The sequence below is a fragment of the Centropristis striata genome, chromosome 8 (genome assembly GCF_030273125.1).
Source record: "Centropristis striata isolate RG_2023a ecotype Rhode Island chromosome 8, C.striata_1.0, whole genome shotgun sequence".
In the NCBI taxonomy this organism is placed as follows: domain Eukaryota; kingdom Metazoa; phylum Chordata; class Actinopteri; order Perciformes; family Serranidae; genus Centropristis; species Centropristis striata.
The window spans coordinates 20,132,269-20,157,055 of NC_081524.1; the positions used below are offsets into that span (position 1 = coordinate 20,132,269).

Here is a 24,787-nt window from a genome sequence, read left to right on the forward strand (position 1 = left end):
TTCTCAAAACGAGTTGATGTCTCAGAAATAAGAGTAACTATGAGTAAAAGTAAGTAGTAAACAAGTTAAAATTTTATTTTGAGATGTTTTTAAGACTTTCTAATTATTTTGAGAGATTTTCTCATATTTAGTTAAATTTCTCATTTTTACTTCTTTAATACTAACTTTACTCATACTAACTCCTATTCTTGAGATATTAACTCGTTTCTTTGAAAAATGTTCTATTATAATGAATAACTTTTTCTTCCATCATATGTTGAATTTTTGATCATTATTTTTTTTACAATTTCTCATCACTTTATTTCAACAGCAAGTGGCGCTGTTTGCCTTAAAGGATTAGCATCGGAAAGTCTGAAATTTAGCTGTTAAATGGGATTTTTGCTCATGAAATAATGACACAAATTTTTTTTTTTTTTTGTCGTCAGCCTTAAAATTATACAAAGTAATTAAACACATGCAGATGTCCAGTCTTCTGTGCAGCTCACTGGGCTCCTGCAGGGATGAAATCCGCTGTTACCAGGCATATTTACACCGAAATTGCTTCTTCAGTACATTTAATTTATTTAACTGTTTAAAGGTGTCATACCTTAATCCGAGTTCTGAAAGCCCCTTTTACCCATCAGACCCACAAAGGTTTGAAATCTGTGCCCTGGGAATAAAACCATCATTAAAGTAATTTTTACATTTTATTTTTTAAATACGTTGGATATTAAATTTTGATGCTTATGCAAGCTAGAGAATAAACTCACGTTTACGTGCTGTCTGCGATTTTGCTGTTTGTAGAAAAATATAGTTACACCTTAACGCAGCAGTTTAACATAAATACATGATATTTTGGTACTAATCCCCTACCTGAGTCTTTCTTCCCCATGAGTCCAAGATATTGGCGGTGTCCTGGTTTTCTAGTCATTCTGAACAATATATCTTGAATTTCTTCAGAGTTTGGCAATTTGTTCTGTCATAAGACAAAATAATGCAAAGAAACACGTTTAATCTATCTGCAACATGAATTTAGCCAAATAAATAATCTTACCGGGAGCTTCTAACCCAAAAACAAAATTATTATATATTATTATTTTTTATATGCGAGATGACTTCTCCATGCCCAAATCTTTGGAGGAAACGCTATATAGATGTCAAATTCTAGTCTAGTCTAAGTCTTACCCCTTCGAAGTCTTCCCTCCAGTTGTCAGCATCCATTTCTTCACAGAAAACATTCGTCAGAAGCAGCAAAACTATAAGAAAAAGTTTAATCAGCTCCATTACTACAAGCCGTGCGTAATTTCACCCAAATGGCTCTGCGTAAAAATATTAAAAATTGAATTATTTTCTTCTCTTTTTCTTTACAGTTTATAAAAGTGTTTGTGTGCAGGTAGTCTGCACCTCGCTGCTGGATTATTCTAAATGCTGATAGAAAAACAACGCGTCTCCAATGATGATGCGCCATTGCGCCACGAGGGTCCATTATCGCTCCTTTTGGGGTTTTTTTACGCACAGCTGGAGTGGATGATGTTGGTAGACGCGACCCTCCGGCAATTACTGTGTGAATCACAGGGCTTCATTTTGACACATCTTATAATTCGTATGTGTTTCATCTGCTTTGTCAAAGGAACAATTAGACTAGACTCAGAATACCTGATTAGACTGGAGTCAGAATATTGTCAGAATCAAGTGATAAGCCGGAAAGAGATTTCCAGAGCAGACATCTTTTTTAGTCTTTATAGTCTCCAGTGATGGAGGAAGCATTTTGATCCATTTACTTAAGTAAAAGTAATAATACCACAGTACACTAGATTATTCATATAGCCACATGACAAATAAATTACTTTATATTGGTTTCTCTAAAAGGCAGTAATATCAATCCATGTTTTACGGTTCAGTTGTGAAAAGGGGTCTTTATACCTTTATAAACATGAACAGAAAATCCAGTTAGCACTTCCTTTTTCCATGAACGTGTGACACAGGGAAGGTGATGATAACATGGCACCCAGAGTTGACTAATGTTCCATATTTAGGCAATTTCAATATATTTCCAGTCAAAAAGAATCAGATTGGGTTTTTAAAAACCCAAAACATGTTGATAAACACTATATGAAAATAATAATATTAAATGAATATAATGAAATTAAATTAAATTGGAATATTTTTGAATTTATGGGACTTTCCATTGAACATTGCATTCACAGCAACTTTTCTGCTATCTGCCTTAAAAAAAGATATAAATTAAATATATATTTGTATTGAATTATTTGACCAGTATCACTGATAAATTAAAACAGCATTGTAATGTAGCTGATCGAAAATGCTGCTTTATACATTGCTGGGTGGTTAAAGTTAAACAAAGAATTACATTTTATGTATTATAAACTAATTACATTTTTTTATTTATGTATATAGTGCATCGCCTATTTATCTCTATATTTTTTAATATAATTATATTATTATTTTTGTGTATTTTAATGGTTTATTAATTTATTAATCGAGTCATTTATTTATTTGACAGCTTCCGTCCTACATATTAAAGGTGGGAACCGTTGTTGACAAATTTGAATAATCCAGATCAAATTTTTCAGCCAATAGTAATTTGTTTTGAAGCTATCATCCTCTCATCTGCGCTTTTTAAGGCCAATTGTCCCTCCGGAGCCGCCGTAGACAGCAGCGACCCGCCTCCAACTCAAAACTCTGCAGGTCAATTTAGAAAGAACGTCAAACCATATTTAAAGAGTTTAATGTTAGTCCGACCTGTTAAAGTTAGTAAAAGAAAATGTTAATATTCGGCTGTTTGTGGTGACTTCAGGGTCACCGGAGCATCAACATGTTGCGTTCAAAGTCCACGTTGTTGTGGCTGCTCGCTGTTGTTTTGACAGCTCCGGTGAGTGAAGCTGCAGGGAAACCGAAACTGATTGGAGACGGGGCGGCCTGTGAGCTCAGCGATAACGCGCTCAGCTTGAGATCCAGTAAAGCCTCCTCCCCGGACGGCCCGGAGCCCGGAGACCCCGCGGAGGCGTTCACGGTCCCGACTCTGGACGGAGAGTTCTCCTACCGGCCCGGAGCTCTGCGGGGACCCCTCATCATCCACGCCTTCTCCAACAAGTCCGGCTTCCTGGAGTGCATGTGGAGCTCGGAGGCGTCCCTGAGCAGCCTGGTGGAGGAGCTGCCCAGCAGCACCCAGGTGCTCCTCCTGTCCCTGGACGATTCTGCGGCCAGCGACGTGCTGTGGATGAGGGAGCAGCTGCAGCGGGTCGCCCTGCTCAGGTGACCGCAGAGGAGCCACTGCCGACGGGCAAAGTGTTGACAAGCAGCCCGGTCCAGTGGTGGCACCCAACTCTAAATGTTCAGCAACATGTGGCCTGTCCTGTGGTTAAAATGAACTAAATACATTTACTAAACTGTCTCTACAATTATAAGGAACTCAGAAGAACTTTTTTTTTTTTTTTTTTAACTTTTTTTTTATTTTGAATTTTACTTATAGACAAAAACATACAAATATCCCAAAAGACAACTAGGAAAGGTAAAGAAGAAAGGACAGTAAAAATAGAGTAAAATAAAGTAAACGTAAGTTAAAAGAAAAGAAAAATAAAAAAGGTTAGGGGTGGGGCACACCACTCTAGTTGCAGCTTTTATCATTGTCCATTCGGTCTACTGAAGTAATTGACCCAACTTATTTCATGTACACAGTCCATTTATGCCACCGTTGGTCCAGGGTCCCTGCTTTCATTCTGAGATAATCCGTCAGTCTTTCCATCGAGTAGATCTCCTCAACAATATCCAGCCACTGTGTTGGGCTTGGAGGGTCAATTTTCAGCCAGTTTCTTGTTCTGGCCTTTTTACATGCCAGGATCAGTATTTTGAAGAGGTACAAGTCCTTCTTTTGAATAGTACTGTCTAGAGTCAAGCCCAGGTACATGATCCGGGGGTCCCTGGGTATCCTGTAAGAAAGAATCTCTTCCAGAATTTGAACCACTCTGTCCCAGAATCCCTGTAGTTTTTTTCGCATAAATGCAAATATATTCAAGACCAATGCCATGATCATGATGACATGCAACTGCTGAATTAGTGTACTGGCAGCTTTTGTGGTCCCATTCAGATATATATTTTACTGGATTACAATTAAAGTGTTCATCACTTTAATGTTGTAGCTGGTAAAGGTGGAATCAATTTATTCATATATTGCTGGGTTGCTTAACCTATAATGATATATTATAATTAGTTAATTAAAAAAAGTGCAAGTCACTAAAGCTGTCAAAAATAGTTGAGTACAAGTACAAGTGGCAATATTTTAACTACAAATATGGCAAAAGCACTTGAGTAAATGTACTGAGTTACATTAAACCACTTATTGAGTATTTCCATTTGCTGCCACTTTGTATGCTTCTACTCCACTACATCTCAGAGTGCAATGAGTCTTTTTATCCAGTAAATTTATTTGACAGCTACATTACTCGTTACTTTGAAAAACTTTGCACCCAAAACACACTTTGCAGAACAGCCCATTTCAGAATCATATAAATTAATTCACTGGATAAAAATTATTGATGCATTCAGGAAAAAAAACACATTAACCCCCTGTTTGTCTCTGCAGGAATAAGGAGGTTCTGTCCAGGCTGCACTTCTGTCCGGTGCCGGTCTTCGCTCTGGGTAACTGGATACCAAACGTGCTTTACTACTGGCGCTGCAAGGCCCGCAGCTGTGTCTTCTCTCAGGCCGTCTTCAAATCAGAGGGTAAGAGCGCCTGATGGGTCGATTCTGTGACTGAGGCACTGGGACCGTCTTTATTAGTAGGATTTATAAAGTAATACTACTACCACTAAAATACTCTTTAATGGTATATTTAATATTATTTGTTTAATCTGCACTGGACACATTTTCTCCTATCATCTTAGTATCCCAACTTTTCCCCATATCATTACCTATGGCCTTTGTTCTCCCACAATAAGTATAAAGACTTTAGGTTCCTAAACACTTTGCAGCTCCTTTCACTATCACCTTTCATTCATCAGTATATTTGACGTGTTTTTATTGTATTGTTTATTTTTACCATTATGCACCAAAATACCAAGTGTAATTCCTTGTATGTGCTTCTGATTCTGATTTTGGCTGCCAGTTGATTTATATTTAACTTCATTCTCAAAATTTCAGGGTATTATTGTGCAATCAGTAGGGATGTAGGGGATAGGGATAATGTAACATATTATTAATAATAAATCTATTGTAGTGTTAATGAATGAAAACACTAACTATTATGTAATTAAATTATAGTAATGTAAATTGCAGAAAGCATAACATGGAAACAAATAAGATATATATATTTTTTAATCTATTTAAAAAACAAACAAACACATCAACAGATAGATTAAAATAAAATTAAGTAGAATTCAGACATTTCACAGTTCAATCTTTTGGTATATTTTGTTATTTTGGGATATTTACATTTAATTTTCTTGTATTTAATCAAAAACAACAATCCAGTTTTGGTGCAACAGGTCATTAATTATTTATTAAAACACTTACTACATTATTTTAAGAATATAGCAGCGAAAATAGGTTGATGGTTTATGGACTTTTCTGTCCCCACAGGGTGGAAAATCCCAATAATCATCAAGAGGCTGGACGCCCGGGCCGACTGGCTCATGCAGCGCTGGGATAAGAAGTCGTACCGGCTGACGGATGCAGGTGACGGCTGTGAACCTTCGGCCTCGGTGGGAGGCGCTGTGGCCTGGCTGTCTGAGGGCAACTGCTCTTTCTTTACTAAGGTCTGTTTATATTAATGAGAGTGACGTTTGCTGCTTCTTGCTGAAAGCTGCCAAAAATCAGAAATAAATTAAAGAAATGACGCAAAACATATATGGATGTGCCATTAAATACACCACAAATAATAAAAAAATAAAATAAATGTAGGCATTAATGCATATATGCACATATGCATATATATATATATATATATATATATATATATATATATATACATATAAATCTAAATGCATAAATACATTTAGAAAAGCGAATTTAAAACGATTTTCAATTTATGTCACATTTTAATTGATTATTCTTGCATTCATTTTTGAATATTATTTTTGATCAATTTAATGGTATATTAATGTATTTATTGAGTCATTTATTAATTAATATTGATTTTTATATAATGTGTTCTACACAATGGGTATGTTCTGCACACTGCCTACTAAATTAAATTAAATTTACTGTTAAACTTACTGTTTATGTATGTATATATATATATATATAAAGAAATAGATAATAATAAATTAAAACTAAATGCATAAATACATTTTAAAAATTAATGTAATGGGGAAGTAAAAAAGTAGAGAATTTATACAAAGGTAAATACATTAAAAAAGCGAATTCAAACAAATTTCATTTTATGTCAGATTTTAATCAATTAATTAATCCTAATATTCATTTTTGAATATTATTTTTGATCAATTTAATGTCATATTAATGTATTTATTGAGTCATTTTTATATGAATATATATACAATGTTTTTATCTAAATGTGTTCTACATACTCAATCAGTATGTATATTCTCACTCTATGGCTGCTGGATTATTGCAAAAAGCATAATGAAAATGATAATTAGTTTGTTATTTTACTGCTTTGTAGCTGAGCACGATTCCCTCCAAACTCTGCTTTGAAACACAGGAAGTATTGACTCTCCTGTCCCGCTGCAGGTGGAGAACATGGCCAAATCCAACGCCTCCGGTGTCCTGGTCTACGCTCTGCCCGGTAATCCGATCCAGGACATGAACTGTGTCGAGGATGAATGCAACACGACGCTGAACATCCCTGCAGCCATGGTGCATCGGGAGGATTCGTTTGTTCAGGCGCTCCAGTAAGACAGACTGACCTGAAGGATTAAAAGCTTCCTCATTTTGATGAATAACATCCGTGTAGATTAACTGAACATTTTAAAGGCATTATTCTCTAAAGTCTCTTTGCTTCCGCTCATCTGGTCTGCTATTATGTTTCCAAAACATTTCGTACGCTTTTCAGGATGGAAATTCATCATTCTGTGTCTCTAAAGAACAGAGAATCTGATTTTAAATATGTAATTATTTGTTCATTTAGGCCAGGGGCGGGCAATTAGTTTCCCCTAGGGGCCACGTGAGATACTGCGAAGGTTGCAGAGGGCCGGACCAAAACTCTGAGCTATATTCTATTTAATGTTAATTGAATTGCTTTATAAAATACAGTAAATTATCAGATTTTGAGCTGCTACTGGTAAGAACACATGTTTTGATAAGACTAATGTAGAGTAACTCAGATAAGAAAATAAATAAAATAAAAAAATAGTAAAAACTCCAATATACATTCAGACCACAAAAACAATATAAAGCATGTATGTTTTGCAGAAAACCAGCAATTTATTAACTTTATGCAAAAAGCAATATGTTTTTTTCACAAAGTAACAAGGTAACTTAATATTTTTGTAGAACATATTTCTGTGCAAGTGCCTATGCATTCACATATGTAAATCGCCTTCTAAATAAAAGCACCGTGGTTGTATTGATTTCTAATTTCTGGGTAACTTCATGCGAGCCAGACAGGGACAGCCCACATCTGGTTTAGGCTCATTAAAATCACTGTAACTTCTTTCAAATTTGTACCATGTAGTATATAATTCTTTTTTTTCGCTTATTCATCTCATTATGGTTTGATTCTTCTGAATCTGTATTGCAGGTCTGGACAGCAGGTGTTCGTCTCCTTCCAGTATACTCCGTCCCCAAACTTCTTCTTTGGTATCGACCACCAGGGGGCGCTGGCTGAGACCGGCTGGTTTATTTACCCTTCGTTCAGCTTCGTCAACTGGCAGGCTCAGTGGTAAGACACAACTGAAGACACTGCGGTACAGTAAATGTTTATTTATTTACAGGACTTATCAGAATAATAGATCTACATTTCAGATGGTTGGAGCGTCCCCGGATGCTTCAATGTCTCTTAATATAGAGACATGCATCATGAAGAGAAATATTTTTTTAATTGTAACATTAATTGCAGGAATATCTAAATTAATAAATATATGTTCTTCCACATTTTTTAATGTTTGAAATGAAACAAATCCTTCATTATAATTGTTAGTAAGTCCTCTGTTAAGCCCCTGCTCTGGAAATTAGTGTATAATCCAAACATACCATCAAAGATGATACAAACAGTTGGCAAAAAAAACTAATTGTCAATATAGGCTGATGATAAAGGCTTTGAGAGTCTGAACGTTTTGCTTTTGTTACCCGAAAAGTGCTTGAACTTTACTCTTACAAAGCCGTACAAACCCTGAATATGATGTGTAGAGTCCTACTGCACAGTGGCAACAGTTTGCACGTGTGAAAAGGTTGTTTTTGCTTTTCTCTCTGACTTTGTTCTCTGTCTCCAGGTTTGATTTCTCTGCAGATCTGCAGAACAAACTCCAAAGTCCTGCAAAGGTTGTTTCTGTTTTTAACAAAGTCCAAATGCAGGGCGAGAAAGGAGCGGTGGCCACCGTCGACCTGCCGCCAGGTAACGTCTGCAACAATACAGCATGTGTGAGAGAGATGGGTTTAAATGTCAGTGTTATAGATAGATAGATAGATAGATAGATAGATAGATAGATAGATAGATAGATAGATAGATAGATAGATGTTTAATTTATTACTTTTCTATATTATGTGTTTCTAGAATATCTGGGAATGTGAGAAATATGGGGATTTATGTATATTATTATTTTTAATGTAAAATTATTCAGTATTTGATTTGCAAACCATTTAAAAATTAAATAATTAAAATAATAAGATAAATGACAAAAAGTTTAGAGAACACAGGAAGAAACCTAATACTCATACTATAGATACTACAAATATAAGATGTATTATATATTCACAGGGTATCTATAAGATACACAGTATAAATTATATACTATAATATAGAATACACTATAAACATAGTATTAAAATATAATATATAAATGTAGTCTAATGTGCTATATACATTATAGAAGTGTGCATCTTTATTATAATTATTTTTTTCACACAGTGATGTAGAGTGGGAGGACAGTAAAAATATGTGGAAATAACAAAAAATCACAAAAAATGTATATATTAATAATTAATGCCAAATAGCAGCCATATAAGTCATTTATGCATATTAGGTGTATAGTATGTATGTATATGTCTTTTTTTTATATTCTTTATTCTGTTTTCTCACCGCTGTGACGACTAAATTTCCCCACTGCGGGATAGATAAATCTTATCATATCTTATCTTAAATTCAATTTGTTTAAGATTATAGAAGGATCAGAGTTTGTTGTGATAGAAACTGTTAAGTGTTTTCTGTTAGTGGTCAGAGGAAAAGTGTTGAAACTGGATTTAGATCGTCACATGACACTAAAACTCTCCTCTGACTTGTGATGTTATTCTTCATGTCTGATTGTCTGTTCAACAGTACAGAAATCATAAATGCAGATAAAGTTTATTGCAGCTTTTACAAACGTTCTGTGTGCAGCCGAGCTATGAGACTGAGGTCTAACCTCGATGATATAATCCATTTCATGAAACACTTCTGTCCAAAGCATCCATTAGAGACCGCTCAAACATCGAACCTGTTCTGTAAAACAGCATTAGCGTGAAGAGGCGAGGGGATTTTTAGCATTAGAGCCTCAGTGTGAACTCATGAGGGGGACGCCAACGTTGTTAAAGCATTTTAATGACACTAACATTTGCCCGCCGCGTTCTCTGCAGCCCTGTCGGCCTTTGACACGCTGGAGCTGGATGCGTCCCTGTCGTGTCCCGGCAGAAGAGACTCGTCCTGCGCTCACTGGGACCACACAGTGCGACTCTTCGTCTGCTGCGACCCTCTGGGCCCACACTGCAACACGGAGCTGGGCCGCTGGATCACCGCCTTCCGCAGGTGAGGTGTTGGTGTAAAGCACAAGATGAACACAACAATTACAATTCATACATAATTTACATATCCTGTGTGATAAATACACCCACATGTGCTATGTGTGGGTCTTTTTAAAAATCTGAAAATGGAAATCTATCTAAATAACCCCCCCTGAACTCCACCACCAGGTTTCAAAAAAGTATGTTTTCCTTAATAGAACGCCAAAAATGCACCATTTATCACAGAGAGAAACTGTAAAAACGGGCATTATCGTCGGAATTTCAACTTTCATTGAATGGATGGAAGTTTCCCTTAGAGAAAGTAACCAAAACAAAGCTTGGAATTGTGATATTTCTGTCAAATTCACTTTGTCCTATATGTCTCGTTTAAAATGTTGCCAAAAATAAACCGTTTGTAATGACTAGATCCTGTTAAAAACATTAAATTCTGCTCCTCAGTGACAATGTGAAGCCATGGTTGATTCTGCTAAGACGAACGGTCACATGACAAATACAAAAAATCTGTTTACACAGAGCAGAGGGAAGAGAACAGGACAGACCCAATTTTTTCCTCCGATATCTATGATACTTGTGGGCACTTGAAAAATTGTTGTGTATGTGTGCATATATATGTATGTATGTATGTTTACACAACATTTTTTCAATGAAATTGAATGTGTGTGTATGTATATATGTGTATATATATATATATATATATATATATATATATATATATGCAGCCCAAAACAAAAAACTGTAGACTGAAGATTAAAGATTTGGTTTTGCATGTGTTTTGTCTTTAGTAATCACGACTTACAAATAGGGTTGCAAAGTGGTGGCAAGTTTCCGGTACATTTCCATGGGAAGTTAAGCTGGGGAATATTGGAATGTTCAAAATCAAAAAACATGACATTTCAACAGATTTATCAAGTTTTTATTATTTTATTGAAAAATCAGTTATTTCATCGAAAAACAAAAACATGAATGTTAAGTTTAATATTACTCAATATTATTCAAGATTATGCAAAAATATATTTTCCCTAACTATATTTACTCCCATAAATTCAAGTTAATTCCCATAAATTCCTGTTAATTCCTGTTAATTCCCATGGGAAGTTTCCAACTTCCAAATTCCCAGAATTTTGCAACCCTTCTTACAAATACACAGAAATAAGTGTTTTGGCATATTTCATATTTCATCATGATAATTCAAAACCAACACAACTGTAACAGAGTGAATGCTGCTTCAAAATATTCGTATTCCTGTGTTATGCTGTTATGCTATATTGATTTATCAGCCTGCTGTTACTCCAGGTAGAATTTAAAAGGACTGAAATGGTCCAGAATGTGTTTTTCTGTGAAGCTCCTGTAGTTTTATCTGATGTGTGTGACGTGATGGTGCTGTGTGATCTTTCAGAGGCACTGGCCGCTGGCTGACGGACGTGTCTCCGCTGCTCCCCCTGCTGGACAGCAGCAGATGCACGCTCACCATGAAGACGCCGCCCTGGGCGATGCCGTGGGTCGTCTCCCTCAACCTGAGGTTCAGCGTCAGCAATCACACAGGTACAAACCCTCCTAACTCTGAAAGGTGTGCAGCCTGTCATGAAGTCTGAGGGCGTAGTGAGCAGGTGGTGCAGAGCTGCTGCAGGTGGAAGATCTGAACTCTCCCACTGTGAGAACGGAGAGAGCTGCGGCTGAAATAAAGTCATCCCGGAACATTTTCTGTCCATTTTCTCTCACTGTAGGGTTTGTTATTTTTAAATGCTGGAGTCTCTCAGCAGGAAGGAACAGTCTGTCTGTAAATACTTACCGGAAGATGTCTGGAGAGAAATTACACTCACAGCAAAGGTGAAGCTTCTGGGAAATACTGATTCTGAAGTAAAAAATATTTGTATAATCATGGTTTGGGGGAATAAACCCGAATCCTGTCTGGCATATTTAGGGATTTTTAAAAATGATTATTATTATTATTATTATTATTGAGACATGCAGCTATGTGCTTTAAATCTTCTGATAACTATTTTAATTAATTAATTTAATCTATTAGATTTATAAGTGATTCTAATGCTATTTTTTGCAATGTAATTTGGCTCTATGCACATTTATTTATTTATTTTTTAATTCATTTAAAATATTATTGCAGCACTTGACTTGTTTTCACTCTTCACATAAGAAATATTTAAATAAATAAATAAAAAATTGCATCTTTATTGAATATTTTTACTTCAATTTTTTTTCAACAGGCAATCTAAAATAAAATGAGATTTATAGATGCAATTTTGACATTAGTTTCTTTGCAGATTCAGATTAATAATACAAGATTTGAATGATAAATATATCAAGTATTATTATTATTATTATTATTATTATTATTGATAAATACTTCAATTATGCCTTGGTGAAAATAAGAAGCTGCAACATCAAAGAGATCTATTTATGAGTGCATTAATAATTATATTCCAATAATAAAATAAACATTATTCTACAATGGGACTTCTGCATAATGCACACTTTTATTTTTCATACTAAAGTGTATTTTGATGCTAATACTTTTGAAGCTTTTACTTGTAACAGAGTATTTTCCACTGTGGTATTAGTACTTTTACTTTAGTAAAAAAGTTCCTTTGTTGTTTCTTGCCTTCTGATATCACAGATAATGATGCAGAGAAGCTCCGCCCCTTCAGAGTGAAGTCACTGTTCAGCGGAGGGACCTTCAACAAAAACTACAACAAGAGATTCAAGCCGGTCAAAGTGTCGGTGCCGGCATCAGCGAAGAAGGTAACTGCTGATCTGACGTGGATCTGTAAACATTTAGAGAGCTTCCTGTCCGTCAGCAGCTTCGTTACTGTTCTCAGGTGGAGCTGTATGCCGTCATCACCGCCCACGGCGAGGACGACAACAACTGTGGAGAGTTCTGCGTCACCTCCCACCACTTCCTGATTAACAATGTTTATAACAACACGCTCACATTCGATTCTGCAGGTGAGAAACGTATATTACTCAGGAGTCAGACAGATGCATCAGGTGGATGATGTTACAGCCCACTTTGTCCTGTCAAAAGCCTATCAATATTTTTCGGTATTGGTTTGTATGTTGATGTCTGATATAAAACCTTTTTTTACACAATATGAAATACAGAAAACAATGCTTTGGGTGATTTAGAAATGATGTTAGCTGTTTATTTATTGTTATTTATTCTTTGGGATCACACTGAACCCCAACCTATATTTTCTTCAAAAGGTCACCAAAAATTTACCGTTTATCGTAGAAACAAAATGTAAATATGGGCATTACCATCAGAATTTTAACTTTCCAACAGTCCTTCAACAGATAATAGGTTACAAAGTTTCTGTTAGAAAATGTTAAAAAAAGAAGCTTAAATTGAGATATTTCTATGAAATTCACTTTATTCTACGTCTCATTTAAAATGTCCCCAAAAATAACTTAATCATGTTAAAAACATTCAATTCTGCTACTTGATTGATTCTACTTTTTTGGTTGTTTTTGTTACAAATGATGTCATTAAAACTCATTAAAAATACTTTTTTAAGTTGATCCCACTTCTAGCTGTGATTGTGCTGATTCCATAGAGCTGCAGGAGAACCAAAGTAAATATCTTTAGAAAAAAAGATTGAATAGATAAAGAAGGGGTTGGTAATCTAAGTATGAAGTGTATTTTTAGTTGTTGATGTTGTAAACTATATCTAAGTAATCTAAAACAACAACTTGTTCTCTTGATCAGTTTAATCGATAAACTGGACCAAAGACTGCACACAGAGCCACAGATTAAAGGGTCATTTCTTGCACTAATTGTTATATTTTCATATCTTTTTGGTGTGGAACCACCAGGAACGCCTCTGGGCTGCACGCTGCGGGTGAAAGACGGCGCAGTACCGAACGAAGCCGGTACGTGGCTGTACGGACGAGGAGGCTGGTGTGACGGACTGCAGGTCGACCCCTGGAGGACCGATATCACCAAACAGGTACATCCCTAGACCCCAGACTTTAATCTTTGAAGCTTAAACATCTCAAATGATTCCACAATACCTACACTGCACCAAACAGCAGACAGACACAGTTGGCAACCAGATCACCAAATTTAGGCTTTTAGGGCAAAAATGTTCTCCGGGGCAGCATGCTCCTGGACACCCAGACTTTGTTTGGGTCCCCCCATCATAGTCTCAGAAAATCCTGACAGACAAGAAATTGCCCAGCAGAATGTTCAGGGTAATGAAAGGAGTTTGTTTGTTAAAACTGTTCTGTTTGTTAAAACTGTTCAAGATTTTTCAAGATTGTGCCTTTTTGTAAGGCTCTACATTATTACAGTATTTTTAATAAATTGCTTATAATAGTCATAATTTCGAAATTCCTGTCAACTTTTAACATTTAAAAAAAAAATGTTTTAACAAAAACATGGTGGACCGCCGGTGGTCTTCTCTACCACCAGGCTTAGCAAGTTTTCTAGGGGAAACCCTGATCCGGTAACAATACCAAGTATGTACAGCAACATGCTTCATATTCAAGGTCGTTGATGACACGTTTAAAGCCTCTCTTCTTTCAGCAGATTTACAAGAAGCCTCACATTTAAATCGAGGTCATGCTGAAGTAAAACATTTGACCGAAGAAAGCCCAATAGAATCAAAAAGTACTTCATTATTTTCAAGTAGTAGTTGACCATAAAAGGCTCCTGATAAAATGAGGACGCCACTCACCACTGCAGTGGGCATTCAGTTGTCGTTAGTTTCTGTGGTGACGTTGGCGCTCTCGATGTTAAACTCTCTCTGGATGGAACAGCAAGAAAGTTAAAGTAAAGTATAAGTCGTATAAGTAAATCACTGGCAGAGAGTTCATTCTACTACCCAGAGTCAAAAGAGAGTAGGGATGCTGTGAAAAACTTAATAAATACAGAATGCAATAATTTGCAAATCCTGTTGGACCTGCATTCAATCAAACACAGTACAAAGACAATATATTTAGTGCTCAAACTGGGAAACTTGTTTTTTGTTTGCTATTTTATACAAATGTATTTGATGCATTCTGCTCTTATTTACGTTGTATTAGCCTAATTCAGCAAAGTTTTACTTTTTGGGGGGGGGGGGGTAAATATATCTAACTATTTCTCCTTTGCTGCAACCTACACCATCACTCAGTTTTATGCAAATGAATGTGTGATAAAATCCCAAATGAGGGCAGGGTGTCTCTGCACCTCAGCCCTGTAAAAACCCAGGGAGAGCCCTGCACTGTCTGCCTGATAAAGACACCTGTGTGATGTTTAGATCCTTTGTGTTTGTCTTTTTTTTTTTTTAGCTCAACATGAGCAAGTTTGAACCCAACACTGTGGTCTACTTCGGCTTGTTTGAAGGGAAGGATCCTAAACCCTCTAAGGATCCGGGATACATCATCATGTCTTCTTTTCTTGTCTTTTACAAGTGATGCAACTCTGTGAAACTCTGCATTTTGAATGAAGATATAAATTAATGTGTTTGTGAGTGTGAAATCAAAGTCCAAAGATTAAATTTCTATTTTTCCTACTGCTGTCACTGACTGTTTCCATCGCTCCGGCTCCGGCTTCATTAACTGGTGCAGACAGGAGGTAACCTTCAGGCTCGCTGCAGATAGAGAACATCAGCACGAGCAGCAGTTTGCATTTTTCTCAAGACATTACCCTGAAGTCAACATGGAGAATCTCTGCAGCTAAATAGGCACTCTGTGTGCTTTTCACGCCTCGAGCTGAAGATGCTTTGTTCTTCGAGCAGCAGCCTCTCCTCACTAATTGCACGTTATCATGTTCAAGTTGAAACTTTGACGTTAAAGTGTTTCTCAGTGAGTCATCCTGCTTCTTATAGGAGCCTCTTAACTTCTGCAACAGAAGATGTGCTTCTTACTGCCGTTCTGTTCTTTTATTAGACATTTGATTGTGAGGATGTTTGACCACTGCAGATGTGGAGAACTAAGGAGTTTAAATGGCTGCTGCAAACATAGCTACCATACCAGCTATTTATTATGTTTTAAAGAGAAATTAATTTATTTTTAGGTACTGAGCTTTATTTTCCTTTCTCTGAAAACTACATGTGGACATCACAAAGCGTATTGCAGCCATGTCAGAAAAAGAAAAACATATCGCATAACATAAAAAGCATTTTGTTTTTTTTCATTTTCTTTTTCACATTATAATGAAGATATTTTCACCTTTTTTGCCATACAAACTTTATGACAAGAAACTATTATAACTGTTATAACTATCTAAATTACAAAAAAGTTGGCACACTGTCACACACACAAGTAAAACAATGCGATAAATCATAATTGTTCATATGATTTTTTTGATAGACATTCTTGCTGTGTATTTAATACAATATATTTAAAGTTTTACCTTGCAAGTTAAGGTGCAAGTCAAGACTCATATATTATATGTGCCTTATATGCAGCCCTTATATAACTTAAAGTTATATAAGGGCTGCAAAAGAAGGTATATAGTAATGAAAAACAAAACATGCACACAAAACTTATTTTATTGATGATACAGACATATTAATAACATTAATCTCTCAAATGTTCCAACTAATGCTCCTGGCACTTATCCTAGCACCACTTTTATAATATTGGAATAATTCTTACTGTATACTTACTTTTGCAGCCCGCTGTATATTAACGACATCTAAAAAACGCTGCCCACTTCTCTGGGCTCAAAGTGGAAAAGTGTGCTTTGGTCTGAGCATTTTTTCTTCTTTTTCCGGCATGGCCGCAATATGCTTCTGTAATGTTTTAACTCAGAAGAAAATCAGAGCTGGTTACATTTGCAATGCACCTAAAAATGTTAATAGATTTTTCTCTAAATACGTATAGTAAATATCTGGTATTAGCTACTAGGGTTGCAAAGGGGTAGAACACTTCCAGTAAAAAGAGCCCCTCTCCCTCTTAAAGTCCCATTCAACATGTAAATGTTGAATTGAACATGTAAATGAGTTGAACATGTGATGGAGGAATGCACAGTGCATGTATGGGCGTGACCTCAATAGGGGGCGTGGCCTCAGCAGCCCTGCAGTAAGCACTGTGCTATGTGCATAAGGGCTGTTTCCACTACCGGGCAATATCTGGAATGAGGCAGGTCTCACTTGCCGAAACGCCCCTAATTTAAACACAAGCAGTCCAGAGCAGGGTTTTGTCTTTTTTAGTCCCTGTGAAAGAGCAGAGTCTTTTTCCCCCCTGAAAACAGCCTGTTTACTGATTGGATAGATCGCTGAGCGGGATGTGACATAGTACTCTACACCAGTGGTTCTCAACCTTTTTGAGTCGCGACCCCCAATTTAACATGCATGTTGTCCGCAACCCCCACCCCCTTTTTCTGCTGTGCTCACTGAACAGAATCTCATGAGCACAGTTCAGATCATACAAACTCAGCTGATACGACAAATTTTGGACAAATAATGAAGCAGACAACAACTAAAACATCTCCCTGTCTGAAATTATGTAACTTAATATTAATTTTGTGCATTTATATTTTTTCCAAATTTATTTGGCAACCCCCAGAAATAATTTCGCAATCCAATTGGGGTTGGGACCCCAAGGTTGAGAATGGCTGCTCTACACAACAACAACACACGCCATTTGTAGAAGCCGGCGAAGCAGTGTTACCAAATTAGCGACTTTGTTGCTAAATTTAGCGACTTTTCAGACCCCCTTAGTGACTATTTTCCAAGAAAGCGACAAAGATAAATCCACTCCTTCTTACTCTTCTTAAGGAGCCGCTAATGAGCCGGAGGCCGGCTTGTGAAGAAGAGCCGATGTTTGCGGCAGTTAGCTACAGTTAGCTCTGTAGCAGTACAGTGTGTATGTGCTGCTGCTCACAATTACTATGCTTATGATAAGCGGAGACTCTGTGCACAACGTCAGCAGCTGAAAGCAGCATGGCTAATTATGCGCAGTCAGCCACGGCGAAAACCATACGTCTCTAAATCCCTCTGGGGGCTAACTTGTAATGGAGACACGCAGAGTGAGTGGACTTTTGAGAGGGTGTGGCCTGAGACTTTCCTGGTGGACACTTTTCCCCTTAGTGGAAACACAGCTATATATGTGATTGAGGAGTAGCAGATATTCAAGTGTACTTGCATGAAATCTGGTTGTTTTAGTCGAGATTATGCTAAAATATACTTTCCCAACTTTATTTAAGTTATGTTAAGGGCCAAACTTCAATTTTGAAAACCCGGATTTTGTAATCCTCGATACATTTTACTTGGGATCAAGTCCTGAATGAACTGTGACAAGCCAATTATTCGTCCAAAGCATCTTATAAGAAAATAATTCTACTTCCAATGCAAGAATTATACTTTTATTTCCTTTGAAGATTTTTTATTTAATGACATTTCACAGTATATTAAAAAACATGAACATCAAAAGACATTGAGTAAAAAAATACACCATTGAATCATACAAAAGGGTTACTCTTTCTGAATATAAAGGTTAGTGGTTACAAAGTTGTTTTTGTTTTTTCACATAACTGCTCCACAGTGTGTAAGTAACATCACAGATATACTGAACATTTTTAACACTTTAACTCCATTTTAGGCTAACGTGGCTTAATGATAACTTTTTGCTGTTTATCTTGCTTGTCGAAGTCACTACAAGTAAAAGACTAAGGCGCTGAAGTTGACGTGAAGCTTGCGGCACAGTTACTGCAGGTATGTACGTGTGCGTGTCAGACCTTGACGCAGGTTTCTCTGCAGCTCTTCTCAGTCTCAAACTGGTTGCTGTTTCCTAGACAGCCTCCGAACCAGAACTGGGCGCAGGAGTTAGCCGTGCCGTCGTAGTACCACTTCACCACGTAGTCCCGGCACGGTCCTGGATCCAGCACGTGGCTGCAGCGCTCTGCTGGAGACAACAACGGGACAAAAGAAGCTTTGGCTTACTCAGCAGTTTCCAATCACTAAAAAATGTTATTCTTGCAGAAATCTCCAAAATGTTTTAAGGTCTTTTGAATAGTGGAAAGAAAACATCCAAAACAAAGATTTATGTGTCTATTTTTACTATATTTTGGGGATTTCTCCTAAATGCACTAAAAGATTGTCTCGTCATCACAGGCAGCGTTAGAAAACTCCCACTTTCCTGCACAATGAATGAGATTCAATGTTTTGTCTTCAAATAGTAATTTCCATTGATAATGTATAAAAACCTTTAAAGGCTGTTTTCTCAAAATGAGTTTTTTTCTCATAAAAAATCACCTTCAGCTCCACTTACAGACTCTTTTTATTCCTAACTATAATCTGAAGGTTTTTACAGGTTTACAGGTTTTTACATCATTTATAACCTGATTTATACAACATTTTGCTCCTAAAAACATGACAAAAACTGATTTTTTTTAAATGGCTTTTGATAGTTTTTTCTTATTTGTTAAATTATAAAAAGACTTATCCCAATGTCCTTCTGTAAAAAACTTTAGAATCTAATAAATCAGCAAAACAAAACAAAAAATTTCTTTATCCAATGTTCAGATTTATGTCCTGGAAATGAATGCTAATTAGTGCTTATTTAATGAGTTCACACCTCATTTGCATATCTAAACATACAATTTGTAATGCAAAAAAATATTTTTCTTAATATTAATAATAAACTGGGAAAGTTTCATGGTGAGATATATATATATATATATATAGTTAAAATATTTTTCTGTGGTGTTCCTCAAGGTTTTGGTGTCTAAATGTGGCATTTTTAAGGGATTTTTGACCATTTCTATCTATTCTCACGTTAAGAAAAAAGGTTACATTAGCATACAAACAAATGGTATCCACCCAAAAATTACTGCAGCATCTTACGAGACATAATTGAGCATGAGTATGGACTTTACATAGTTATCATAATGTTCTAAACTTCATTATTACATTTTTATTACAGATTTATGACTAGATCTAGACACAGTGCTGAGTTACATCTCAAGTTGTTTTTCAGTTTTCCAGCTTTCAGATGGCAATGCCTTATTTTGTTCTTATAACTTTTAATTAACCAGGCTCTTTTACAAGAGCCACATAATAATAATGACATAAATAAATAAGTAAAGGAATCACAAAATATCCTATTCAGCATAAATTATTCAATCAACATTTACAGACTACTGCTTGCCTCTTGATAATTAAGAAGTACTTATTATTATTAAAAGTCTTATACAGTGTATATCCTCTGCATATATTTAAATGTGTTTGTTCATTGATGTTGATACTATTACATGCAACAACCTATTTAACATATTTAACATGCTAAAATATATTTTCTCTAATGTGAAATATCTGAAAAATGCAAAGTACTCTCAGGAAAACAAACAAACACAAAATATATATATTAATAATGAATGCCATATAAGTAATTTATGTATAGAATATGTATGGAATATATGTATATGTCTTGTTTTTTATATTCTTTATTCTGTTTTTTATATCTATGTGTTATCTTGAGCTGCTGTGACAACTAAATTTCCTCACTGCGGGATAAATAAAGTCATATCGTATCTCTTATTTTTATCTTACCTGTTTCTAAAATGAAAGTTCACCATTTTAACTTCATTCACCAAGTGCTAAATATGAGCCTTGAAAGAGAGAATCATAAAGTATAATTCCCAGATATTTACATTGGGATCTCTACTGTTGACCTGCTGTCTCCCCCTAAAACGCTAAAGGGTTAACTTAAACTTGATATTAAACATTTCTCATGGTCTCTGCATCAGTTACCTGATGTGTCTGTGTCAAAAAGAGTCAGTGGAGGAGTTGGAGGCGGCGGCGGTGGCGGTGGCTGCGTCTTCTTCTCAGGCGGGGCCTTCACAGTGGGGCCCGCCGGCCCGATGGCGCCCGTCATCATCACGTGGTTGTTGGGGTCCTTCATGTCAAACTGTGGGAAGAACTCGGTGACCGGTCTGAAGGGCTCCCGGTCGAAGAAAGGAAACCTCTGAGTCTCTGAGGAGCTTCTGTCGTCCGTCTTCGGTCTCTGCGGAGCGATCGGCTCTCTGTCGATCGGGGAGGAAGGAGGGCCGGGCTGCCGTAGAACAGATATTATTATGTTATAACACTTGAGACAGACACATCCAGATTATTACACATCCACGAGGGGAAGAATGAATGCTGAAATATATTTGCTTCTTCAGACTTATATTTGCATAAGTATGAATTTGTGATGCTTTATTTGAACCAAAGATACTGAATGTTTGAGTATTTTCTCTTCACTACATTTCAGAGGAAAATATTAGTTACTTTTTACTTTTTCAAAATTTCAACTCTAAGTAAGAGAGTCTAAGTTTGTACATTTACTCAAATACTGTACTTTCAATACAAATTTGTAGAATAGTAATATAAAGTTTTGTTTGTAGGATAGAAGTAAAAAGTTGCAAAAAATGGAAATATATAACTTTATATGTATAAAGTTGCATAAAATGGAAATATATAAGTGGAAAGTTATGGGATCACCAAATTTATTACGATTAATTCTGAGCGGGGAAACTCATATCTGCACCAAATTGTAATCCATCGAAGAGGTTTTTTTAGATTCGGAACAGTTGCACAAAGGGAAAGTCTGAGCCAACAGGATTCATCCTCTGGGAACAATGATCGTCTGCACCAATTTTTGTTTAAATCCATCAAATAATTGTTGAGATTTTTCTGCCTGGATCAAAGTAACGGAAAGGATTTAGCATAATTTAACTCAGTTTAGTTCTTGGTGATACATTAAACGCAGCCTTAAGGTGACAAAAGGAGGTAGAGAGATGTAAGATTGCTTCTCCTCACCACCATCTGAACCCTCCTGAAGTCTCCTGTGAAGGTCGGGGTGTCCGTGTCGGTCCTGTACGGAGGCTCTCGAACGTTACCGGAGACCTCGGGGATTCCTGGAGGCAGTCTGGAGCTCGGCACGGAGCTGAACAAACGTCTCTCTCCGTCCTCGCAGATGTGACTCAGCAGTTTTCTCTCCAGAGCTGCAAGAACAGAAGACTATAACAGTAAATATACACTTGTATAGCTTAATCTTGGTTTATTTGAGCACCAGTGCGTGTTCACAGCACGTCCACTTCATGTTTGTCCACTTCCCAGAACAGCCACAGTTTGAATATGAGCAGCTTGGGGTGTCATAGATTCATAGATGTTCTAGATGATTGGTTTTCCCAGACACACATCAAAGCTTTGTGCTTTTCCACCTCATTTATGTTCGGTGTGCAGAGGTTAAAGCTGTATCTGATCCAAGTTACAGCTCTTTGTTGCCACCAAGTGTCAGCAGAAGAAAATGTTTAAAGTCACTTTTTGCTTGATGTGTAAATTCATTTTTGCACACAAACACTTTAAGCATAAAAAGTAGAGAAGCTGAAAATGGAGTCATCTGATGGTTTACACATCATTTCTGAGCCCATATTTCTCCATAAGTGCTTTTTTAGGAGGTTTGTTTCAATTTCAAATCTGAAATTATTACATTTTTACATAATGAAAATTACCTGTAAGAAACTAACTTGCAGGAAGGTCTTACATGTAAAGAAGATGAATGTAGTTGTGCTTTTGTAGCTCAAGCATTTAAAAAATACATTGATGAAAATTCATAGAAACATTATTTTCAATTTAACTGATGATCTACAAAAAAAGTACAAAATTTACATATCTTTCATGTTCTAAATGTATATTTTATTTCTGTTTCTTGACCTTTACAGTACTCGCTTTTATTTGTATTTTCTCCAACTGTGTTTATTGTTGTGCACCGAAACTCCGGTTAATTCCTTTTATGGCTTAAACTTGATAACGGTGGAAGTGGTGGTAAAAGTACTAATACCACACTGTGAAATGACTCCACTACAAGTAAAAGTTCTGCATTCAAAACTTACTGAAGTAAAAGTACTAAAGTATCAGCATCAAAATGTAAAAGTAAAAGTACTCGTTATGCCGAATGGACCCACTTGGATTGTTTTATATATTCTAAATATACAATTTGATTATTTGTATTGATACATTTATGAAAATATGTGTAATTGACCATGTTTTTTTTTTTAAATATTAAACCTGAAAGTAAAGCTGTCAGCTTAATGTAGAGGAGTAGAAGTATAAAGTTACATAAGAAAGAAGAAGAGAGAGAAGATTACTTTATTAATCCCACAATGGGGAAATTCAACCTCTGCATTTAACCCATCCTTTTTACACACAAGTGAACACACCATGCAAGGAGCTGTGCAGGGGGGTTAGGGGCCTTGCTCAAGGGCACTTGACCTGTCAGTACCGGGATTCGAACCAGTGACTCTCCAGTTAAAAGCCTGCCCAAAATGAAAATAATAAAGTACAACCACCTCAAAACCACACTTAAGAGCAGAATTGAATGTACTATCTCACCTAGAAGTGATCTGAATTCATCGATCAGGTAGACGTGCTCGCTGTCGGGGTCGGAGGCCATGAGGTGGAGCTCCTTCTTGAACTCCTCGTACAGAGGGTCGCTGTCGTTCACCACCCCGACCACAAACGTCTCGATGTTGCTCCCCTGAGCCTCCGACACGGCGCTCTCCAGACTCACCATGTCTCTTTTATCCGCCTGGCCGTCCGTGATGATGATGGCCACCTTCCTCACGCCTGGCCGCGCCGCCTTGAACACCTGGTTGGCCTGCTGGATGGCGCTGCCCGTGAACGTCCCCTCGCCCAGGTAGGTCATGGAGCGCACCGCGGACTTGATCTCGTCCCGAGTGGCTTCCTGTCTGAGGCTGACCACCACCACGTTGATGTGGCTGTAGAGGACCACGCCCACCCGCGTGGTGTCCCGGCTGACCGAGGCGCGGTCGATCAGGGTGTTCACGAAGTCTTTGATCACGTTGAAGTTGTCGGGGCCGACGCTCTCGGAGCTGTCGATCACGAAAACAAGCTCCAAGGGGGTCTGACGGCAGGCCACCCCACAACCTAAAGACCGGACACAGGCCACAGACAAATATCTTTAAAAGTATTCATCCCCCTTGGATGTTTCACCCTTTTGTTGCTTTTACATATGACATCATGGTCAATATAATTTGGCCTTTTTAAAAAAAAAAAAAAAAATTGCCAAAAAAACCTTTTTAATATCAAAGTGAAAACATATTTTTACAAAATAATGTAAAATAATTAAAAATATATAAAGTAATTGATTGCAAGTATTCATCCCCTTTAAAGTAACTGACCTAATTCAACAAAGTCCCAGCTAGTGTGTGTGTGTGTGCGTGCGTGCGTGTATATGTATGTGTGTATATATATATGTATATATGCATATATACACACACACACACACACACACACACACAAAGTACTGTGCAAAGTCTAATGCAGGTGTGAAAAAATACCTATAAGAATTGATGCTGGTTTGAAGGAAAAGGGTGGTCACACCAAATATTGATTTGATTTAGATTTTTCTTCTGTTCACTCACTTTGCATTTTAATTTAATTGATAAAAATAACTATTAAAATTTCTATTTTTGAAAGTATTCTTATTTTACAGATTTTTTTACACCTGCTGCAGACTTTTGCACAGTACTGCATTGTATTATTTTTACACAAAACACTGCTTTCTTTTACACATCCCGTCGACAATATTTTGCACTTTTCTGCACAAAACTACTACTTCTTAACCCTATAAAGCCAAGTGTATCATATTTGATACACAAGTTTTTGAGACCTATACATCATCAATGTGATAATTTTTTTCCTGAAAAACCTGAAGTATACAAAAACTGAGCAACAAATTGCACAAAAATACAAGATATAGCAAAAACTTAACTTAAAAAGATATAGTGAAAACTTCATATCAGCAGATGTACGATGTTGTGTTATATGGAAAAAAATATTTTGCATGTTTGAGGAAAATGTTAAAAGGAAGTAAAGTCTTAAAAGGTTAAAAATGTTGGGTTTTATATGTTTTTGTTAGTTCAAGAACAAACTGTGAGCAACAAATTGCA

The 24,787-nt window shown here is 36.6% G+C and overlaps 3 protein-coding genes across 3 annotated transcripts in view; 1 reads left to right on the forward strand and 2 right to left on the reverse strand.

Annotated features, from left to right (window-relative positions):
• Window positions 1–200: 200 nt before the first annotated feature.
• Window positions 201–1,562, reverse strand: LOC131976725 (protachykinin). The gene is made up of 6 exons (XM_059339880.1): window positions 1,496–1,562; window positions 1,165–1,265; window positions 853–955; window positions 750–773; window positions 587–649; window positions 201–492 (listed from the first exon to the last, which is right to left on the reverse strand). The coding sequence occupies exons 1-5, from the start codon at window positions 1,560–1,562 to the stop codon at window positions 588–590; spliced, it is 357 nt and encodes a 118-aa protein (XP_059195863.1). The 3' UTR covers window positions 201–492; window position 587.
• Window positions 1,563–2,659: 1,097 nt separating this feature from the next.
• Window positions 2,660–15,401, forward strand: si:dkey-256h2.1 (uncharacterized protein LOC337520 homolog). Its single transcript, XM_059338310.1, has 12 exons — window positions 2,660–3,255; window positions 4,583–4,722; window positions 5,578–5,753; window positions 6,688–6,848; window positions 7,697–7,837; window positions 8,388–8,509; window positions 9,727–9,895; window positions 11,288–11,433; window positions 12,524–12,648; window positions 12,726–12,852; window positions 13,720–13,853; window positions 15,178–15,401. Exons 1-12 carry the CDS (start codon window positions 2,816–2,818, stop codon window positions 15,301–15,303), a joined length of 2,007 nt encoding a protein of 668 aa, XP_059194293.1. The 5' UTR covers window positions 2,660–2,815; the 3' UTR covers window positions 15,304–15,401.
• A 2,789-nt stretch (window positions 15,402–18,190) lies between these two features.
• Window positions 18,191–24,787, reverse strand: part of col28a1b (collagen, type XXVIII, alpha 1b) — a 31,945-nt gene continuing 25,348 nt past the window's right edge. Inside the window, exons 30-33 of the mRNA XM_059338317.1 lie at window positions 23,208–23,762; window positions 21,633–21,817; window positions 20,586–20,886; window positions 18,191–18,738 (exon numbers count right to left, since the gene is read on the reverse strand). Coding sequence (XP_059194300.1) covers window positions 18,566–18,738; window positions 20,586–20,886; window positions 21,633–21,817; window positions 23,208–23,762 — 1,214 coding nt within the window. The 3' untranslated portion in view covers window positions 18,191–18,565. The remainder of the gene's footprint in view (window positions 18,739–20,585; window positions 20,887–21,632; window positions 21,818–23,207; window positions 23,763–24,787) is intronic.